The sequence below is a fragment of the Daphnia carinata genome, chromosome 1 (genome assembly GCF_022539665.2).
Source record: "Daphnia carinata strain CSIRO-1 chromosome 1, CSIRO_AGI_Dcar_HiC_V3, whole genome shotgun sequence".
Taxonomy (NCBI): domain Eukaryota; kingdom Metazoa; phylum Arthropoda; class Branchiopoda; order Diplostraca; family Daphniidae; genus Daphnia; species Daphnia carinata.
This window is the reverse complement of record NC_081331.1, coordinates 5,580,156-5,595,207: the sequence shown is the minus strand read 5'-3', so window position 1 is coordinate 5,595,207 and position 15,052 is coordinate 5,580,156. Positions and strand designations below refer to the sequence as shown.

General features: G+C 40.8%; 4 protein-coding genes across 7 annotated transcripts; 3 read left to right on the top strand and 1 right to left on the bottom strand.

Annotated features, from left to right (window-relative positions):
* Positions 1–662: 662 nt before the first annotated feature.
* LOC130691476 (inositol-3-phosphate synthase 1-A-like) lies at positions 663–4,653 on the top strand. Of its 3 annotated transcripts, none has more exons than XM_059495380.1 (10): positions 663–724; positions 1,053–1,310; positions 2,218–2,353; positions 2,427–2,792; positions 2,876–3,036; positions 3,101–3,272; positions 3,349–3,591; positions 3,664–3,772; positions 3,845–4,071; positions 4,124–4,653. In XM_059495380.1, the coding sequence occupies exons 3-10, from the start codon at positions 2,240–2,242 to the stop codon at positions 4,379–4,381; spliced, it is 1,650 nt and encodes a 549-aa protein (XP_059351363.1). In that variant the 5' UTR covers positions 663–724; positions 1,053–1,310; positions 2,218–2,239; the 3' UTR covers positions 4,382–4,653. The 3 variants fall into 3 exon arrangements, with proteins under 3 accessions (XP_059351363.1, XP_059351360.1, XP_059351365.1); XM_059495377.1 differs by having other exon boundaries at positions 1,053–1,318; positions 2,228–2,353; XM_059495382.1 differs by having other exon boundaries at positions 664–728.
* LOC130691445 (splicing factor Cactin-like) lies at positions 4,643–7,337 on the bottom strand. Of its 2 annotated transcripts, none has more exons than XM_057514389.2 (7): positions 7,228–7,337; positions 7,010–7,162; positions 6,784–6,949; positions 6,519–6,708; positions 6,220–6,464; positions 6,007–6,150; positions 4,643–5,944 (listed from the first exon to the last, which is right to left on the bottom strand). In XM_057514389.2, exons 1-7 carry the CDS (start codon positions 7,245–7,247, stop codon positions 4,712–4,714), a joined length of 2,151 nt encoding a protein of 716 aa, XP_057370372.1. In that variant the 5' UTR covers positions 7,248–7,337; the 3' UTR covers positions 4,643–4,711. The 2 variants fall into 2 exon arrangements, with proteins under 2 accessions (XP_057370372.1, XP_057370373.1); XM_057514390.2 differs by having other exon boundaries at positions 7,010–7,159; positions 7,228–7,333.
* Positions 7,338–8,880: 1,543 nt separating this feature from the next.
* LOC130691459 (uncharacterized) lies at positions 8,881–10,591 on the top strand. Its single transcript, XM_057514411.1, has 6 exons — positions 8,881–8,985; positions 9,055–9,423; positions 9,484–9,654; positions 9,725–9,904; positions 9,976–10,095; positions 10,202–10,591. The coding sequence occupies exons 1-6, from the start codon at positions 8,881–8,883 to the stop codon at positions 10,472–10,474; spliced, it is 1,218 nt and encodes a 405-aa protein (XP_057370394.1). The 3' UTR covers positions 10,475–10,591.
* Positions 10,592–11,815: 1,224 nt separating this feature from the next.
* On the top strand, positions 11,816–14,955 carry LOC130691444 (run domain Beclin-1-interacting and cysteine-rich domain-containing protein-like). The gene is made up of 11 exons (XM_057514388.2): positions 11,816–12,353; positions 12,417–12,504; positions 12,568–12,694; positions 12,760–12,901; positions 12,980–13,126; positions 13,190–13,593; positions 13,659–13,819; positions 13,880–14,062; positions 14,130–14,312; positions 14,374–14,527; positions 14,590–14,955. The coding sequence occupies exons 1-11, from the start codon at positions 11,987–11,989 to the stop codon at positions 14,785–14,787; spliced, it is 2,154 nt and encodes a 717-aa protein (XP_057370371.1). The 5' UTR covers positions 11,816–11,986; the 3' UTR covers positions 14,788–14,955.
* The last annotated feature ends 97 nt before the right edge of the window (positions 14,956–15,052 follow it).

Sequence of the window (15,052 nt, the reverse complement as noted above, 5' to 3'; positions counted from 1 at the left end):
AAACATGAAAATTTTTGTAATGTTAACAAAACGTCATGCATTGGATAGGTTGCATAATTGAAAATACCAATTAGAGAACGAATACGAATGTTTGTTGTTATATTACGTGCGAAGGGATCACACATTAGAAAGGAGAACTGCTTCTCAGATCACATTATTTTCGATAACACACGGGCCCTTGTAATAGTGTATATTTCTTGATACTACTGGCTTGTTAGTGTTCCATCAATTATATAATAACGTGAATGGGGTAGAGGCGTGACAACTGTAAAACCTATATTGAATTTTACGGAGCTAAGCGAAGCTAGTCGTCCCAAAACTGTCGTCCCAAAAGCCAGTCAGTTGCAAAATTAACACAATTAGATTTTTAAAAGTTTTACTAGTATTATTTTGGTTCCATTCCTTTTGGTCTGATAATTTCTTGAAAACAGGGTAATTAATTTACACAAATACTGAGAGATGGTAAATTAAATTACTAAAACTCAGAATGAGCTTCTACATATGTCGTATTAGAATACTAATCGAATCTAGTTTAGGTCACATTTCCTGGTTAGTTAAAACAGTTTGTTCCTTTTACGCCAATAAAAGTGTGAGGTCTAATTAGCGAAAAAGGCAACGTTTGCTAATTTCCATGGAAAAAAAACGACATTCGTTTCGTCTGAAACAGACTGGCGATTCTTTGCAGACGTTTTCCCCATTCCCGTTTATCCATCAACAGACCTATGTAGGTAAGCTTTTCTGCTTTATTTTTAGAATTATAAATTGCAGTCATTGTTGGACAAAGGTTAAGCCTCGAAAGTTGGGTAATTACCAAAAGAATATCCCTGTCTATTATTCCGTGACATATATGGAAGGGCGTCTGAAAGTTGAGCAGCCCACGATAATTACAAAATTCCGAATGCACCGTTAGGGCTAATGACCTTTCTGTCCCTTGTGTGATCTTTGGTTCTGGTCGTTTTATACCTAGTTTTCAGTTGCTGTTTTTGGAAGGCAATTATTTTTGTTTGTGTGTATCTGTCGTGAACCGGATTTCGTTGATACCCCTTCACTAGATGCTGGTCATACAAAGTGGGTGAAAGTAATACCACTCCAACCTTGACCTTCACAGCTTGTGTTGTCAAAACAGTCTTATCCCTGCAGCACCAGGAAGGCCAAAGCTAACATGTCTTTAAACACATGTGCTGGCCAGGAGGAATAGCTGGCCATATTTAACCTTGAACCCACAATCTCTTCTCTTCATTCTGCTGACAACTGTAGAGCTGGTGTAGGTTGCAACTTCAAGCTGCCCATTCCTTGTTCAGAAGTCAGAGGTAAGCCAGTTTCTACAATCTTATTGAAACATTGTTTAGAATCAAACAGTCTTTCTTTCTAACCAGTTACTTGCAAGCAAAAGAGTTCACTTCAAAAGTACTTCCAGAACTTTGCTCCATGTAATAGGTAACCTGCAACTGTAGTTAAAAGGTTTCTTGATCGATCTCGAGGTAGCTAGCGACTGACGTCATGTTTGACGTAACTTCCGTTCTTGGTGTATCATCTCGAAAACCGTATGGTGGGATGGTGACTAACCGACAATTAATGCAGTATTTCTCGTTGCCCAATCGTAATTTAGTCCTCGTTAAGCAACTATACAAAGCTCACGGACATTTTTATCGTGAAACTTTATCGGAACTATTACGACAGAAAAATCATCGAACGCATGCGCCTGATTACAAGTTCGGAATCCCAGAATATCGCCATCTGGTCGACTGCCAAAGCTAGGCATTCACCAGAGCAGTTGAGCTTACTCATTCTTTCACATGGCTGCTTGATTTTTGTATGAAGACAGACGTGAAATTTGTGTTGTGTTATCCCGATTGATTGCAAAGCCCTGACCAGTGCAAAGTTACACGATAGGCTACGTGGTCACTAGCTGCTGGCTACCTATTACAACGTTATTGTGGAGCGCGTTGAACCCGAACGTTAGTGAGCACATATGGTAGACTGTATTCTCTTGCATGTCACGTAAGGATGGTGCGATTTCTGGATCGTGAGTTCATTGCAACGGGCCGAATGCTAGGGGCACTCGTGGCCGTCAGGCCACGGCCTTGGTTTTCACGCGCAGAATCCAGTAGATCGTTCGATTCTCCCCTTCCTGCTAGTCGTCTTATTTTAGTCTACTGTTGCCTTCATTCTTGACTAAACTCATGTTCGCTTCTTTCCTTGCCGTGAACATTACAGGGTAAATAAGACACACAAAAAAATGACGAAATTCCAAGTTGACAGCCCCAACGTTACGTACGGCGATCGTTACATCGAAGCGGATTATGAATACTGCACGTCACGCGTGGAGCCGGCCTCCGACGGGGGGTACAAGGTAACTTGAACTTGATCGCCATTTTCACCCGGCAAAGACGACTGAGCATGCGTGTACGTTCTTTTATTTACAGGTCACTCCAAACACCACCCGATTGCGTATCCGGACGGAACGTCAAGTCCCTAAACTCGGTGTTATGTTGGTTGGCTGGGGTGGCAATAATGGAACGACCGTCACCGCTGCCGTCCTTGCCAACAAGCTAGCGTTGTCTTGGCCTACCCGCAACGGGCACCAGGAGGCTAACTACTATGGGTCCCTTATGATGTCATCTACCGTCTCGCTAGGGATGGGCGCTGACGGCCGGGATGTTTACATCCCTTTCCATGACCTGTTGCCCATGGTGCACCCAGACGACATCGTGCTTGATGGCTGGGATATTTCATCTTTAGATCTTGCATCCGCCATGGAACGGGCCCGTGTTCTTGAACCATCACTACAGGTTAGAAATGTTTGATTTGCTTCACTAAAAATGACAAGTGCCATTGTACTAGTATATTGATCGACGTAATTGATTTATTCCAGGAACAACTCCGCCCTTATATGGAAAAGATGAAACCAAGGCCATCAATTTACTCACCAGACTTTATCGCAGCCAATCAATTGGAGAGAGCCGATAATCTCATCGTTGGAACAAAGCGAGAACAAATCGATCAAATCCGCAAAGATATTCGCGATTTCCGCGCGTAATATAACTCGCACTATCGTCCTAGTTTCACTGATCGTCAATTCAATTTTTTTTTTCTTTAGCGAGCACGCTTTGGACAAAGTCATTTTGCTTTGGACGGCCAACACGGAGCGCTTCGCTGATATCGTTCCAGGACTAAACGACACGGCCGAAAATTTAATGCGTTCCATCAAAAACGATGCCAGCGAAATCTCGCCGTCGACGTTGTTTGCTGTGGCTAGCATCTTAGAAGGGGTATGTTGGAAACGGTTGAAGAATATTTCGCTATACATCTCTTGCTCAATATATGCGTTTCCCTATAATATTTCAGTGCGCATTTATCAATGGATCGCCCCAAAACACGTTTGTTCCCGGTTGTATTGAAATGGCAGAGAAGGCTAACGTCTTCATCGGTGGCGATGATTTCAAATCGGGCCAAACGAAGCTCAAGTCTGTGCTAGTTGATTTCTTGGTCAGCGCCGGCCTCAAGCCTGTTTCGATTGTCAGTTACAATCACTTGGGAAACAATGACGGCAAAAATCTTTCTGCCCCACAGCAATTCCGCTCCAAAGAGGTTAGTTTACATCCACTTTGTCTTGCAATTTTTTATTTTCTCATAATTAATCTTCAAATCCGCATGTCATAGATTTCCAAGAGTAATGTCGTGGACGATATGGTGGAGTCTAATCCTGTTCTCTACAAACCGGGAGAGAAACCTGATCACACTGTTGTGATCAAATACGTACCTTATGTCGGTAAGTGCTTTCACGCGATACCTACATGTAGTGTTCCCAAGTTAACGCACGAATTTTCCTTTGTGCAATTAGGTGACAGTAAGCGTGCCATGGATGAATATACCTCGGAGATCATGATGGGTGGCCACAACACTCTGGTTATCCACAATACGTGTGAAGACTCGCTTTTGGCTAGCCCCATTATCCTTGATTTAGTAATTTTAACCGAAATATGCCAACGGATTACTTTCCGCGGACCAAATCAAACGAATTACCAACCGTTCCACTCAGTCCTATCTATCCTCAGTTACTTGTGCAAGGTATTTTTTTTTAAACAATCCTAGCAGAACAAATCCAAAATTTCTTTTACAGGCCCCTCTAGTTCCCGAAGGCGCACCCGTTATTAACTCGCTCAACCGTCAGCGATCTAGCATCGAGAATATTTTTCGCGCTTGCCTTGCTTTGCCTCCAGTTAATCATATGATGCTGGAGCATCGTTTCGCCAAGCCTCTTCACGTTTCAAGCCCAACGGCGGCTGCCAAAGGCGAAACCAAGCTCGACAGCCCAACCAAAACCAAGCCTTACATAAATGGTATCTCGCAAATCACGGAGGGGGTTAACGGTCTCTAAAAAAAAAATAATTATTAGTAAAAGCTAGTCGACATGACTGCTTCGTATGGACCACCGTTCAAAACACTTTACAACGCGTTTTTCGCGTGATGCCCGTCTCAGTTAAATCTGTATGAATTTAGCGAATTAATTACCTATGATTGCCAACAACTATTTGCCAACAGCTATATAAGACCAGAATATCCAAATGGAAGAGAACATTTTTCATTACATTACATCCCTCGTTCAGTTGTCTCGTACAATGAAAATACAGAGAAAAACTGAAAAGTAAATCATGTTTTTATTATTCATGTTCAAGAAACATTGTAAAATAAAATAAATCGTAATTGCCTAGCGGCGGTATCGATAACGCTTGAAGTGAAACCACAACTGCATGATATTGTTATGAAATTGGCAACGGAATCCTTTTTTGTATGAATACTCCCATTCACGGTTGACAATTTTAAAGGCAATATCTTCATATGGAGGGCCTGCACGGAACCGTAGAATGCCAAAGTCTTTGTTGTCGGCGCAAGGCGTTATAGTGTACTGAGGTGTAGAATTTTTGTTGATTAAATCAGGATAGAAGATGTTGAACTTGTAGCCCTGCACGATCTTAGGAGGCGGATTGTCCATGTCATAATGTGTCTGGTTATATTTATTCCACTCGAATCCCGTGTGGACGCGGTTGAAATAACGGGGTTTACGCGGCCGATACTTGTCAGACCAGAGATAAACAGGTTTGTCGATAGCAGATTCGACTGAAAAGATTGCTTCGTCTGCTGACATGCCTTTTTGCGCTTCACCTCGCATTGCCCGTTCCTCCAGGGAGACTTCTGAATCAGCCGCCCCAACTGCCACTCCACGACCCTGAACACGAGCTCGTGCAAACTCCAGTCGTTCCATATCATCGTCTTCAGTATAGACGAGCTGTGTTGGGTCGATTTGGCTGGGCTCCAAGTATACTGGACTGTACCGGCCAGAATCATAAGCAACTAAACAAGGTTCAAGAAGATCCCTTTCAGCTTGACCGCGAGTACTTTCCCCACCATCTGCACCCGGTTCGTCCTCTTCTTCCTCTTGATTTTCATCTTCTTTATCTATGTTGGGTTGCTCTGGAACTCCTTCGACATCTTCGTCAGTTGGCTCCATTTTGATTCCTAAGCGCGTTGCCTCGGCAGCAGCAGTGTCTATTAGACCTTGTTGGGCTTTGAGCAATTCCAATTTTCTCTTCAAGTTAGCCCCATGACGATCTCGCAGCCTTGCGCGAGCAATGTGGGCTTTCAGCTGGCTTAGAAGACTTTCCCAATAGGAAATGTCGACACCTTCTTGACGAGCAGCAATTTTCTTCTCAATGTTACTTTTCAGAGCTAGCAGTGCTGGAGCCGTCTTGTTTTTAAAAATGGTTGCCACGTCTTGGGCGACGGCTGTATGAATGCCCTCTTGTCGGCCCATTGCTGCTTCGTACTCACTCCTCTTTGATCGTTCGATTTTTCTCATGGCGCGAACTTCGTCCTCGACTATCACCATTAGATCATTCCAATAATCTAAGTTGCTAGACTCTTTCTCAAGTTCCATGTAAACCTAATAAGTAGACCAAATTTTAAAAAATGTGATTTGAAATATGGGGAAACACATTTACGTACCTTAATGTCAGCTACTAAATCTTCCAAATCTGTTAAGGTCAGTCCCATAAGATAAAAATAAGGCTCATTCATCTCCACAGCTTCTGGATCATTTTCAGAATTGATATATTTTGCAAGGACATCAACGGGTTTTGCTCTGCCATCCTTTAAACAGAAATAAATGAGTCATCAAGATTATATTGACAATACGCATCATCAGTAGCCAAAACTTACTTGAATACGAATAGCTGAACGCAGTTTGGCTTGTTCTAAATGAAACTGATCTTCGCTCTTTTGCCATTCTCTAAATTGTTCAGCTTCTTTGGTCCGTTGTAGATCAGCTGTTTCATCTTCTCTGGCTTCTTTTTCTTTTTCCCTTTCCAGTCTTCTTGCTTTTACCTTTTCAAGTTCATCTCGGTTCGCCAGCTGCTTCATTCTTAATTCGCGCTCAATTTCTTCTTGACTCATGTCTCCTCTCCCTGCAAATTGACGTGTTATATACGGAAGCACGGAATAAAAACATGTGTATGTACCTTCTTTCTCGAACTTTTTTTTCCATACAAACTTCTCAAGCAGGTTGGAATCTCCAAATGGATTATCAGCATTAGTGTAGTGAAGAAGTTCACTGTCCCATCCCATTTGCTCCTTCCGTTTCATCTCTTTACTTTGCTTTTTAAGTAATCTTCTTTTTCGTTTCTCTTCTGGAGTTTCAAGAGCTTTCATCTTGCAATTAAAACAAGGTATTATCTTTATTATTTAGACCGATTTCGAAACACAGATCATTTTAACTTATGTTACCTGTTCTTTCCATTTCTTTTTTTCTGCCAAGACTCTTTGGCGTTCTTTTTCAAGTTTTTCCAAAAGATCCTTATTCATAACCAACTTATTGTCACTGTCATTTGAACTTGATGAGCTAGAGGAATGTTTTCTATCTCCAGTTTTGCCTTTGATGCTCTTAGGAGACCTAGCTTTGCACATGTTTTTTAGTATTCATTCCTGTTTCGAAATGTTTATATATTGTTACCTTGAAGTTCTACGGCTTTCCCGTGGCTTATAATGGTCTTTAATTTGATTCCGATCTTCGTAATCTTTCTCTCTTAGACTTGACGATGACGGTTTAGCAGACTCTCGGTATCTACTTCTCGAAGATTCCTTTTCTCTCGAACGTGACCTACTACTAATATTTAATAAAGGTTTAAAGTTTTTGACACATGATTATACAAAAGAAAAATCAGTTGAAACCTTCTTCTATTCCGTCCCATGTTGGAAAAGAAAAACAAACAACTTCGCGTCTTTTAGAAGCAAGTCAGAAGGCGCCGTCGTTCGCTTGAACTACAAATTGTAGAAAATCGTCTGCTAGTACGTTGATATGTGTAGTACGTTTATCTCAGAGATGGCGTTACTATTCTCCAAGTTCAACCACACGGTGTGGAAGGCTGGAAGTGGGTTTTTCCAAAGAACTTTTGTTTCACGTGACGATTATGTAATTAGACTTTGGTTACGCTATTTCTTCACTTTACTGTCGTTAATTTAATATTTAGAAGGCACCTGTGTTTCTCATGGCGATAGATTCGTTACGTTAGCAACCGTTTTTTCTTTCGGTCGTCTCGTGTCGTTACGTTACAGCAACCCATACAGTTTTGGACTATGGGTCGTAAGCTCATGTGCACTTTTATCGCCATTTTTCCTGATCCGATCCATTCCGTATTAAACAAAACGAGACGTTTATTCCAAAATTAAATATCTTTTCAGGTAATATATCTATAACATTTCTGGGTATTTAAATAGAACTTCTTACCATTAAAAAAAAATCTGATGTGGCGTTCTCGTTCAGAAAGCTGACGAAACAATCGGAAAAAAATGGCTGAAGGCTCTTCGTTGCAAACACGTGTTGAAGTTCCAAAGTGAACCGAGTCCGATGCAGGGATGGAACGTCAACAACGTCGAACGTGGTCTGGTAATACTAAAAACCACTTAGGTGAATGTATAAACAACTTTGTTGTATCATCTATATTTTCAGCACATTAAAGGCACACATTTAAAAAAGGAAAAGTTATAAGCAACTGGCGATTAGAAAATATGATAATTCATTTTCATGCGGTCGTACACTCAAATGGCAAAATATCCCACGATGACTAGTTGAATTGAAATTCACGGGCACACTTGTGAGCCATTTAAGAACACGAAACCAGCTAACAATATGTCTCGTATCTGTGCGCACGCACACTTGGTATCTTAAAAGATTTCTTATGGTCATGACCTTCTTTAGATGAGAAGGTCAATGTAATTTACTGTTGCTGTCAGACGTTGGCAGTAATGCTGCTTGTATGTTAGCTTACACTTTCAATCTCTGTGACTGTTTTAATTCGTGTTATCAAAAATTTGCCAACAACATAAGCATCGAAAACATTTTTGCCGTCCCACCTTACCGTCAAATCATCTTCAACTAAAACAGGAATTTCGTGTTCTGAGCGTGACGATTGATATTTTTTTATTTGCTCTGGGTGTCCTTCAGGTACGAAGTTCAATCATCCCTGAAGTTGAACGAACGAACTAACATAGGTAAGCTCTTCCATAATGAAGGTGGATAAATATGATAACGGTCAAGAATGTGTGAAGTACAAAAAAGAAGAAAAATTTGCTCGAGGGTAAAATGATGGTGGTTGATTAAGAAAAAACCGGAATGGCTTCTTCAATTCAGCATTCACGTTTTCCAAAACCTTTTTTTATGCCGTAGGCAATGTGTTTACCCTCGACTTCAGGAGAGCACTATATATACAAGTGACGTTCGTATTGAATCCCTAGTCGGTGGTTCAGACCATCTTCACGCATCTAAGGTGAGGATAATTATTTTGTACTAATAGGAAATTGCTTAAATTTTTATTTTTTATTCAGATGAAATCCGCATTTGTTCTTCTCCTTGCCATATTCGTGACTGATGTTACGCCAATTTTCGAAGAGGTATCTGACGTCATCTTCCAGAAATATGCAACCATGAAGGTAGAGTATACAAAAAAAATGTTATCTTGGAAATGTTATAATCTCATAATCTTCACAAATGTCTTTTAGATTATGGAAGATTGTTATGGTAAAGAAGCTGTAAGCAATATGCTAAGCGAAGTCGCATTAGCATATGCGCGTTGCCGTGGAAAACCATCATTTCTTCCCATTTTGGAACAAATGGGATCTTTTAATTTGGAACAAGCACCGGGAGAACCTCAAGTAACGCAGACAGAGTCTCTCACAGAGCCTGTTACGGATCCTCCTACAGCTCCTCCGACAGCTCCTCCGACAGCTCCTCCGACAGATCCTGCTACAGCTCCTCCTACAGATCCTTCTACTACTATCACTACAACTTCCGTCCCAAGTGATACTATTCCCACTCTTGATAGTTCGGTTAAGCAAGTTCCGTTTACCGTCTATCGACCTCCTGCAGTCGTAAGTAATTTACCAGAAAATCTTTATTCATTTTGGCTTAAAGTTGCAATCCAATATTAGAAAATCCCTCAGGAAGTCGTCAATCAATATCCCCCATTTGGATATGATGATCCTCGTTTCTGGCTTGGTTATTTTCCGCCCAATCGAAGGCTCCAGTTCCAACAGAGATTTCCATATGGAGATGCTGGCTATTATTATGGCGAACCCATTAACCCAGGAGGCTATCGCTGGGTATTTAGAAAAAAAACTTTGCTTTTGCTTATTTACCCAATAATTTTTTTTCTTTTTACATTTTCTACAGAAACGTGCAGAACACCGAACAATGCCGGAGGACAATCTGGCGATCGTTGAAGAATTGCCCGCGGTCGCAGAGGGCTCACGACCGACAGGACCTTTTGCGTTTCCTTTTGTCAATAAAATTTTTTCTAAACATGAAGCAATTCTCGGAAACGCAACCTGTGTAATGAAAGAAATTGGCTTTGTAAGTGATGATTTTTTTTTTTTTTTCTGATTGCTTTGATTGCTCATTCTTTACCATTGAACGATAAATAGATCGGAGATGACATGCAGCCGAATTATACTAACATCCGGAAGCGTATAGACGACCTTCCCGTCACTGCTGAACTTAAAGCTGATCTCATGGACGGAATCGAAACATGCCAACAATTTACAGTAAGAGTTTTTTGTGTAAATTTTTTTTTTTCTAGTGAATTTATTGAATTAGTAATTCCATGCCAGATCACAGTGGTATACTGATTCTCTGCCCTTTAATTAATAGAGCTGTATTCCCACAAAGACATATCGGGACGTCCCAATTTTGAGAGAAGTGGCCACTCCATACGCCTTCTTTAAGTGTTTCAGAGGAAGGAAAATTGAAGCGTGCATGAAGAAAGATCTCAGAGAAAAATTTGTCTCACTGCTCACGGGTCTTCCTGCCACCCGTGGAAAGCAAATGAGAGCTGAAACAGCGTCGGAAGTTCAAGAAAATATGGATGGCGTATTTAATATGATTTATGGTTTCGATATGAACTCACCGACAAGTTTTTTCTAACGAAGGTCCAGGGATTTTACTGACCGATGATGTGTTTTAACCTTTTTATTTTATTTATTTTTTTTGTTTTCAATTAATCAACGCTAGGTGTTATACATGGCAACCGGTTTTATTATGTGACGGTTGTTTGTGTTATATTATTTACTAGTCTGCATACCTGGTAGCCGCCCTACTGGTCGTTGGGGTTAGACACAGGAAAACAAAAAGCGGTATCGAAGAGGGTCACATTGCTCGATGATTAGCTGCCTGCATCCATGAACCTAGTGGCCATGGGGAGACTTACGAACAACCTACAAGCTCCGATTACCTCTTCTCTACCTGAGTTTGTGGGCCGATCTTCTATGTAGTGAACGTTACTACAGATCGATTTTTTGTGCCATTTTTAGCCCCTTTATAGTAGGCATGGCTCTTCTTTTTCTTCTTTCTTGAACGGGGTATCCAGCGTTGTCATTTGGTGTAGAGATATCCGAAACGATGAAGATGTAATCTGATGAGAAGAAGAATTTTTGATTCAATCCGTTGTTATGAAGATGCTGAATGTTGCATAATCCGACGAGATGATGAATCTTGCGAATCGTGAATGATGATGTGGGTGGGCGGTGGGAGGAGAGCAGGGAGGGAAGGGAGGGCTTGGAAATTGATGGTGGCGGGATTTGAACCCGGGACTTCAGAATACAAAGCGAGGATAACCATTGTGCCAGGACCGCACATCCGAACCAAATTTAGCTTTGGCTGTCTTTTAGTTAAACAGGTAGCTTATGTATATAATTAGTGATTGAAATATGGCGCTGTGGCATAGTTTTCGGCTGCCATGCTGATATTACAGGTTCGAATCTTTATTGTTATGCTATTAAATTTTTTTTTTGTAAAAAAGATATTTAATCAATATTATTTTGCAAAGCACCCGCCATCCCTGCCCGTCGGCTTACGTGCTGTCGCCCTCCCGGTATAAGCAATGCTCGCGGGCTGAAAAGCTGCATATATCCACGTTTCCATCCACATTCTATTCTTCCAAAAGCCTCATCCCGCCGATTACAGACGCGGTGAACCCTTTTTCAGGTAGTCCCCTGCAGGCCAAGCACAACAAATGCACAATGTGACAGACAAGCAAACTCCTCCCCATTTTTCCTTGTTGTTTTATAGAGTAGAGAAGATAACCGACTGCCATACCATTTAAACTATTTCCATCGATTTTAGTGAAAATTTGTGTTTTATCATGATAAAAAAATAAAGCTTTTAATTTGGCAATGGTTTATTTATTTTTTTATTCGTTTTTCTTTTTTTCTACTACACGGCACCTAGCGGTCTTCCGCTTGACAACTTAGTTTCTAGAAAACAACAACTGCGTTTGCAGACGCCATAATAAAAAAAGGAATACTCCCACTTCTCACTTGAGCCACTGCAAATAAATAAAATTCGGAACTAGGCATACATTTTATTTTTATTAGCCAAAGTCTTAGATTAGCTAGTTTGACAGACGATGGACTCAAGAATCTCCGGAAGTTGAGCAACATGACTATGATCGAGAGAGAAAACGAGAACATCTCGGCAGTGAACACCGGATGCATACCAAAAGTTGCCCTACTTCCAGTTAAAGCTGAAATCTCTGCAACAAATTCTTTTCTAGACGAACCAATTGGATCTCGTCCCGATGAATCTTCTGGTTCAGTTCTTAGTGAGATTAAGATGGCTGTAAAAAATTCTTATGACCCCCATCCCAACCTTGCTATTGCTGAATCAGTAAAGGCACCTGCAACTCATCATCGGTCAAAACATGTAAGATCTTTTTCTGACTGCACTGGTCTGAGTTCTACTTCCTATGAGCACCAGCAGGTTCCATCTTTTACACAAGCTAGGAATACCTGTGAAAAGGCAACAGGTAATCACAAGTCTAACGAATGTATTTTAGCATCATATAAAAAACATGAATTTCATTTAAAAGATGGTTCAAGCAGCTTATCTAGACCACGCTTCTTGGAAGACGGTGGAAGTAGTATTGTTGTGGCTGCTGGAGGTCATGAATATCCAAAGTAAGTGTAAGTCAAAATAAATATATGTTCGAATATTCAGTATGTCTTTTTAACCATTTGTAGAAGGCAAAGAGGCCAATCCTTAGTAGATTATTTGATGTCAAATCAGTCAAAAAAAATTGGTCCTGAGCTTGATAGAGAAAATGCACATTTTAGTGTTTCCGAAGCGATGATTGCTGCAATTGAAGAAGTAACACACATAAACAATAATAATAACACAAGTTACTATCTCATTTTTGTTTATTGTTTTGTTAGACAAAATTCTACAGATGGACTGATAGTAAAGAAGATGAAGAGGATGATCAGTTAATCAAAAGCGATCTCAACGACGAGAGTGACGAGGAAATCCGTCAAATGAAATTTGAATTGCAATCAGCATTTAGTTATAAACATTTTGGTAGCGTTTAGGCAGCCAAATAGTTGGCTGGTCCTTTCACTCCTAATGCTCAATTTTATGTTGTTTTTTTTTCTTTAGTTTCCAATGCACCCACAGACTGTAGCATGTCACCGGAATCAAGTGTTTCGGCGACAACCCCTCCATTCTCGCCTTCGAGTTCCCTAGCATCAGCAATATTGTTCGCAGATTTTAAAAAGAATGATGCTATGGAACGTATTGATTCCGGTACTTTTTATCAAAAGCTAGTAACTGACACCTTCAGATGATTTTTTGTTTTGTTTGCTACAGGTATATCATTCACGTCGTTTTGCTCAGCAATTGAAAAAGAAAGACGAAGATCGCGAAAATTGGCTCGTTTGAGACGCGTTCATTCGCGTTTGATATCTCGAATGAATTCGGGTTTTCAATCCGAAAATCCATCCGATGCGACCACCGTAATGCCGAGCGCTCCTATTGCCGTCAAACAACATCGAATAAGTGGTGATTCTACTAGCCGGCGAGCCCTGTTTACCCCGTCACCTCCATCACCAGTCTCTGCTTCTACACCCTCACCTTCATTAGGAATTCTTAATGAATCAACTGTTTCTGCCGAAAACGTTGCACTTAATCTTTTGGGCCACTTCAGTCAACTTCGGCTACCAAACGAATCGGATATGGAATGGCTAGTGTCGGAGAAGGATGCACCCCAACACGTAATAATTGACTAGTCGCATTCGTACAATTTTTCGCTCAATGCTTATCATAACAATCCATTTAGCTGTTGCCAATGCCACAAAGTTGGCCCATCAATCCTGATGATCCATTCATGCAATTGAAAGAAAACGAAATTGATGAGGGGCAGATGACAAACCTTCGAGGAAATAGTGAATGGGCACCGCCGCGTCCTCAGATCGTCTTTGCTGTGTATACGTCACCGAAGTAAGTGAGATGCTAAACTATTTTCATTGCTCGTGTGGTATTCATGTAGTTGTTTCACAGTCTCAAGGTTGTCATGGCGAAACAAAATTATCGCTGTGCGGGGTGTGGCATGAGAGTTGAACCCGAACACAGTCATAACTTCCGTTATTGCCATTATTTGGGACGTTATTTCTGCACAGCTTGCCATTCGAACAAAACCTTTGTTGTGCCTAGTCGGATTTTCAAGAAATGGGATTTTAGAAAGTAAGCTCGTGTATTGTTTTTTTGTTTTTTTTTTGAACCTGATATATATCATTTTGTTTCTTTGCAGGTATCCTGTTTCAAACTTTTCATATGATCTGCTAGAAAGAATGTGGTTTGATCCCCTCTTTCGACTGGGTTACATTAATCCGTTGCTATACCGTCGGTGTCGACAACTAAACAAAGTCCTTGAGCTACGTTTACAGCTAATAAATGTTGCAGAATTCCTACGTATTTGCCGTTTCGGTTCCGAGTATGTCATAATTATATCTTTTTTATGTCATTGTATAATTTTTAAATATCTGTGTTTCTAGTGTCTGGGAAGAATTCCGAAAACAAGCGGCGGATTGGCTCGAGGACCCTGAAATATATTCATTGTATGATCTAACCAGGGTAAATTCTGGTGAACTATTCCAGATTTTGCGCCAAATTGTTTCAAATGGAATGAAGCACATCATTCACTGCGAGGTATCATCATAACATTTTCTGCCTAGAGTGTGATCGTCTCATCTTTTCAATATGCTTTCTAGTTATGCAAAGCCCGGGGATTTCTCTGTGAAAAATGTCATTCGTCTGAAGTGATCTTTCCTTTCCAAGTGGACACTGTGATTCGCTGTAATCAGTGTGGTAGCTGCTTTCACCGACCGTGCTGGAGCACCCCGGCATCTTGTCCACGGTGTCAAAGGATTGCACGGCGGTCACAAGTGAATAAATCCCCACCGACCTAAAACCAATTCCTCTCCTCTTTCGTGTCTTAAACTATTCTTTTCGTGCTTAGTAATAATTGTAGTGTAAAAAAAATTTAGTATTAACATTGAGATTTATATTTTCGGTCGGGGCAGACTGTGTTGGTCTACCAACATGCCAATTCGAAACAGGAAACACTTCAAATTCCATTAGCATCTTAATCGTGCTTCCAATTATTACTATACTTTTCTTTTCTGTTTCTAAGGTGTCATGGCAACGAGCGAAAACCACTCGAAGAGTAAAAAA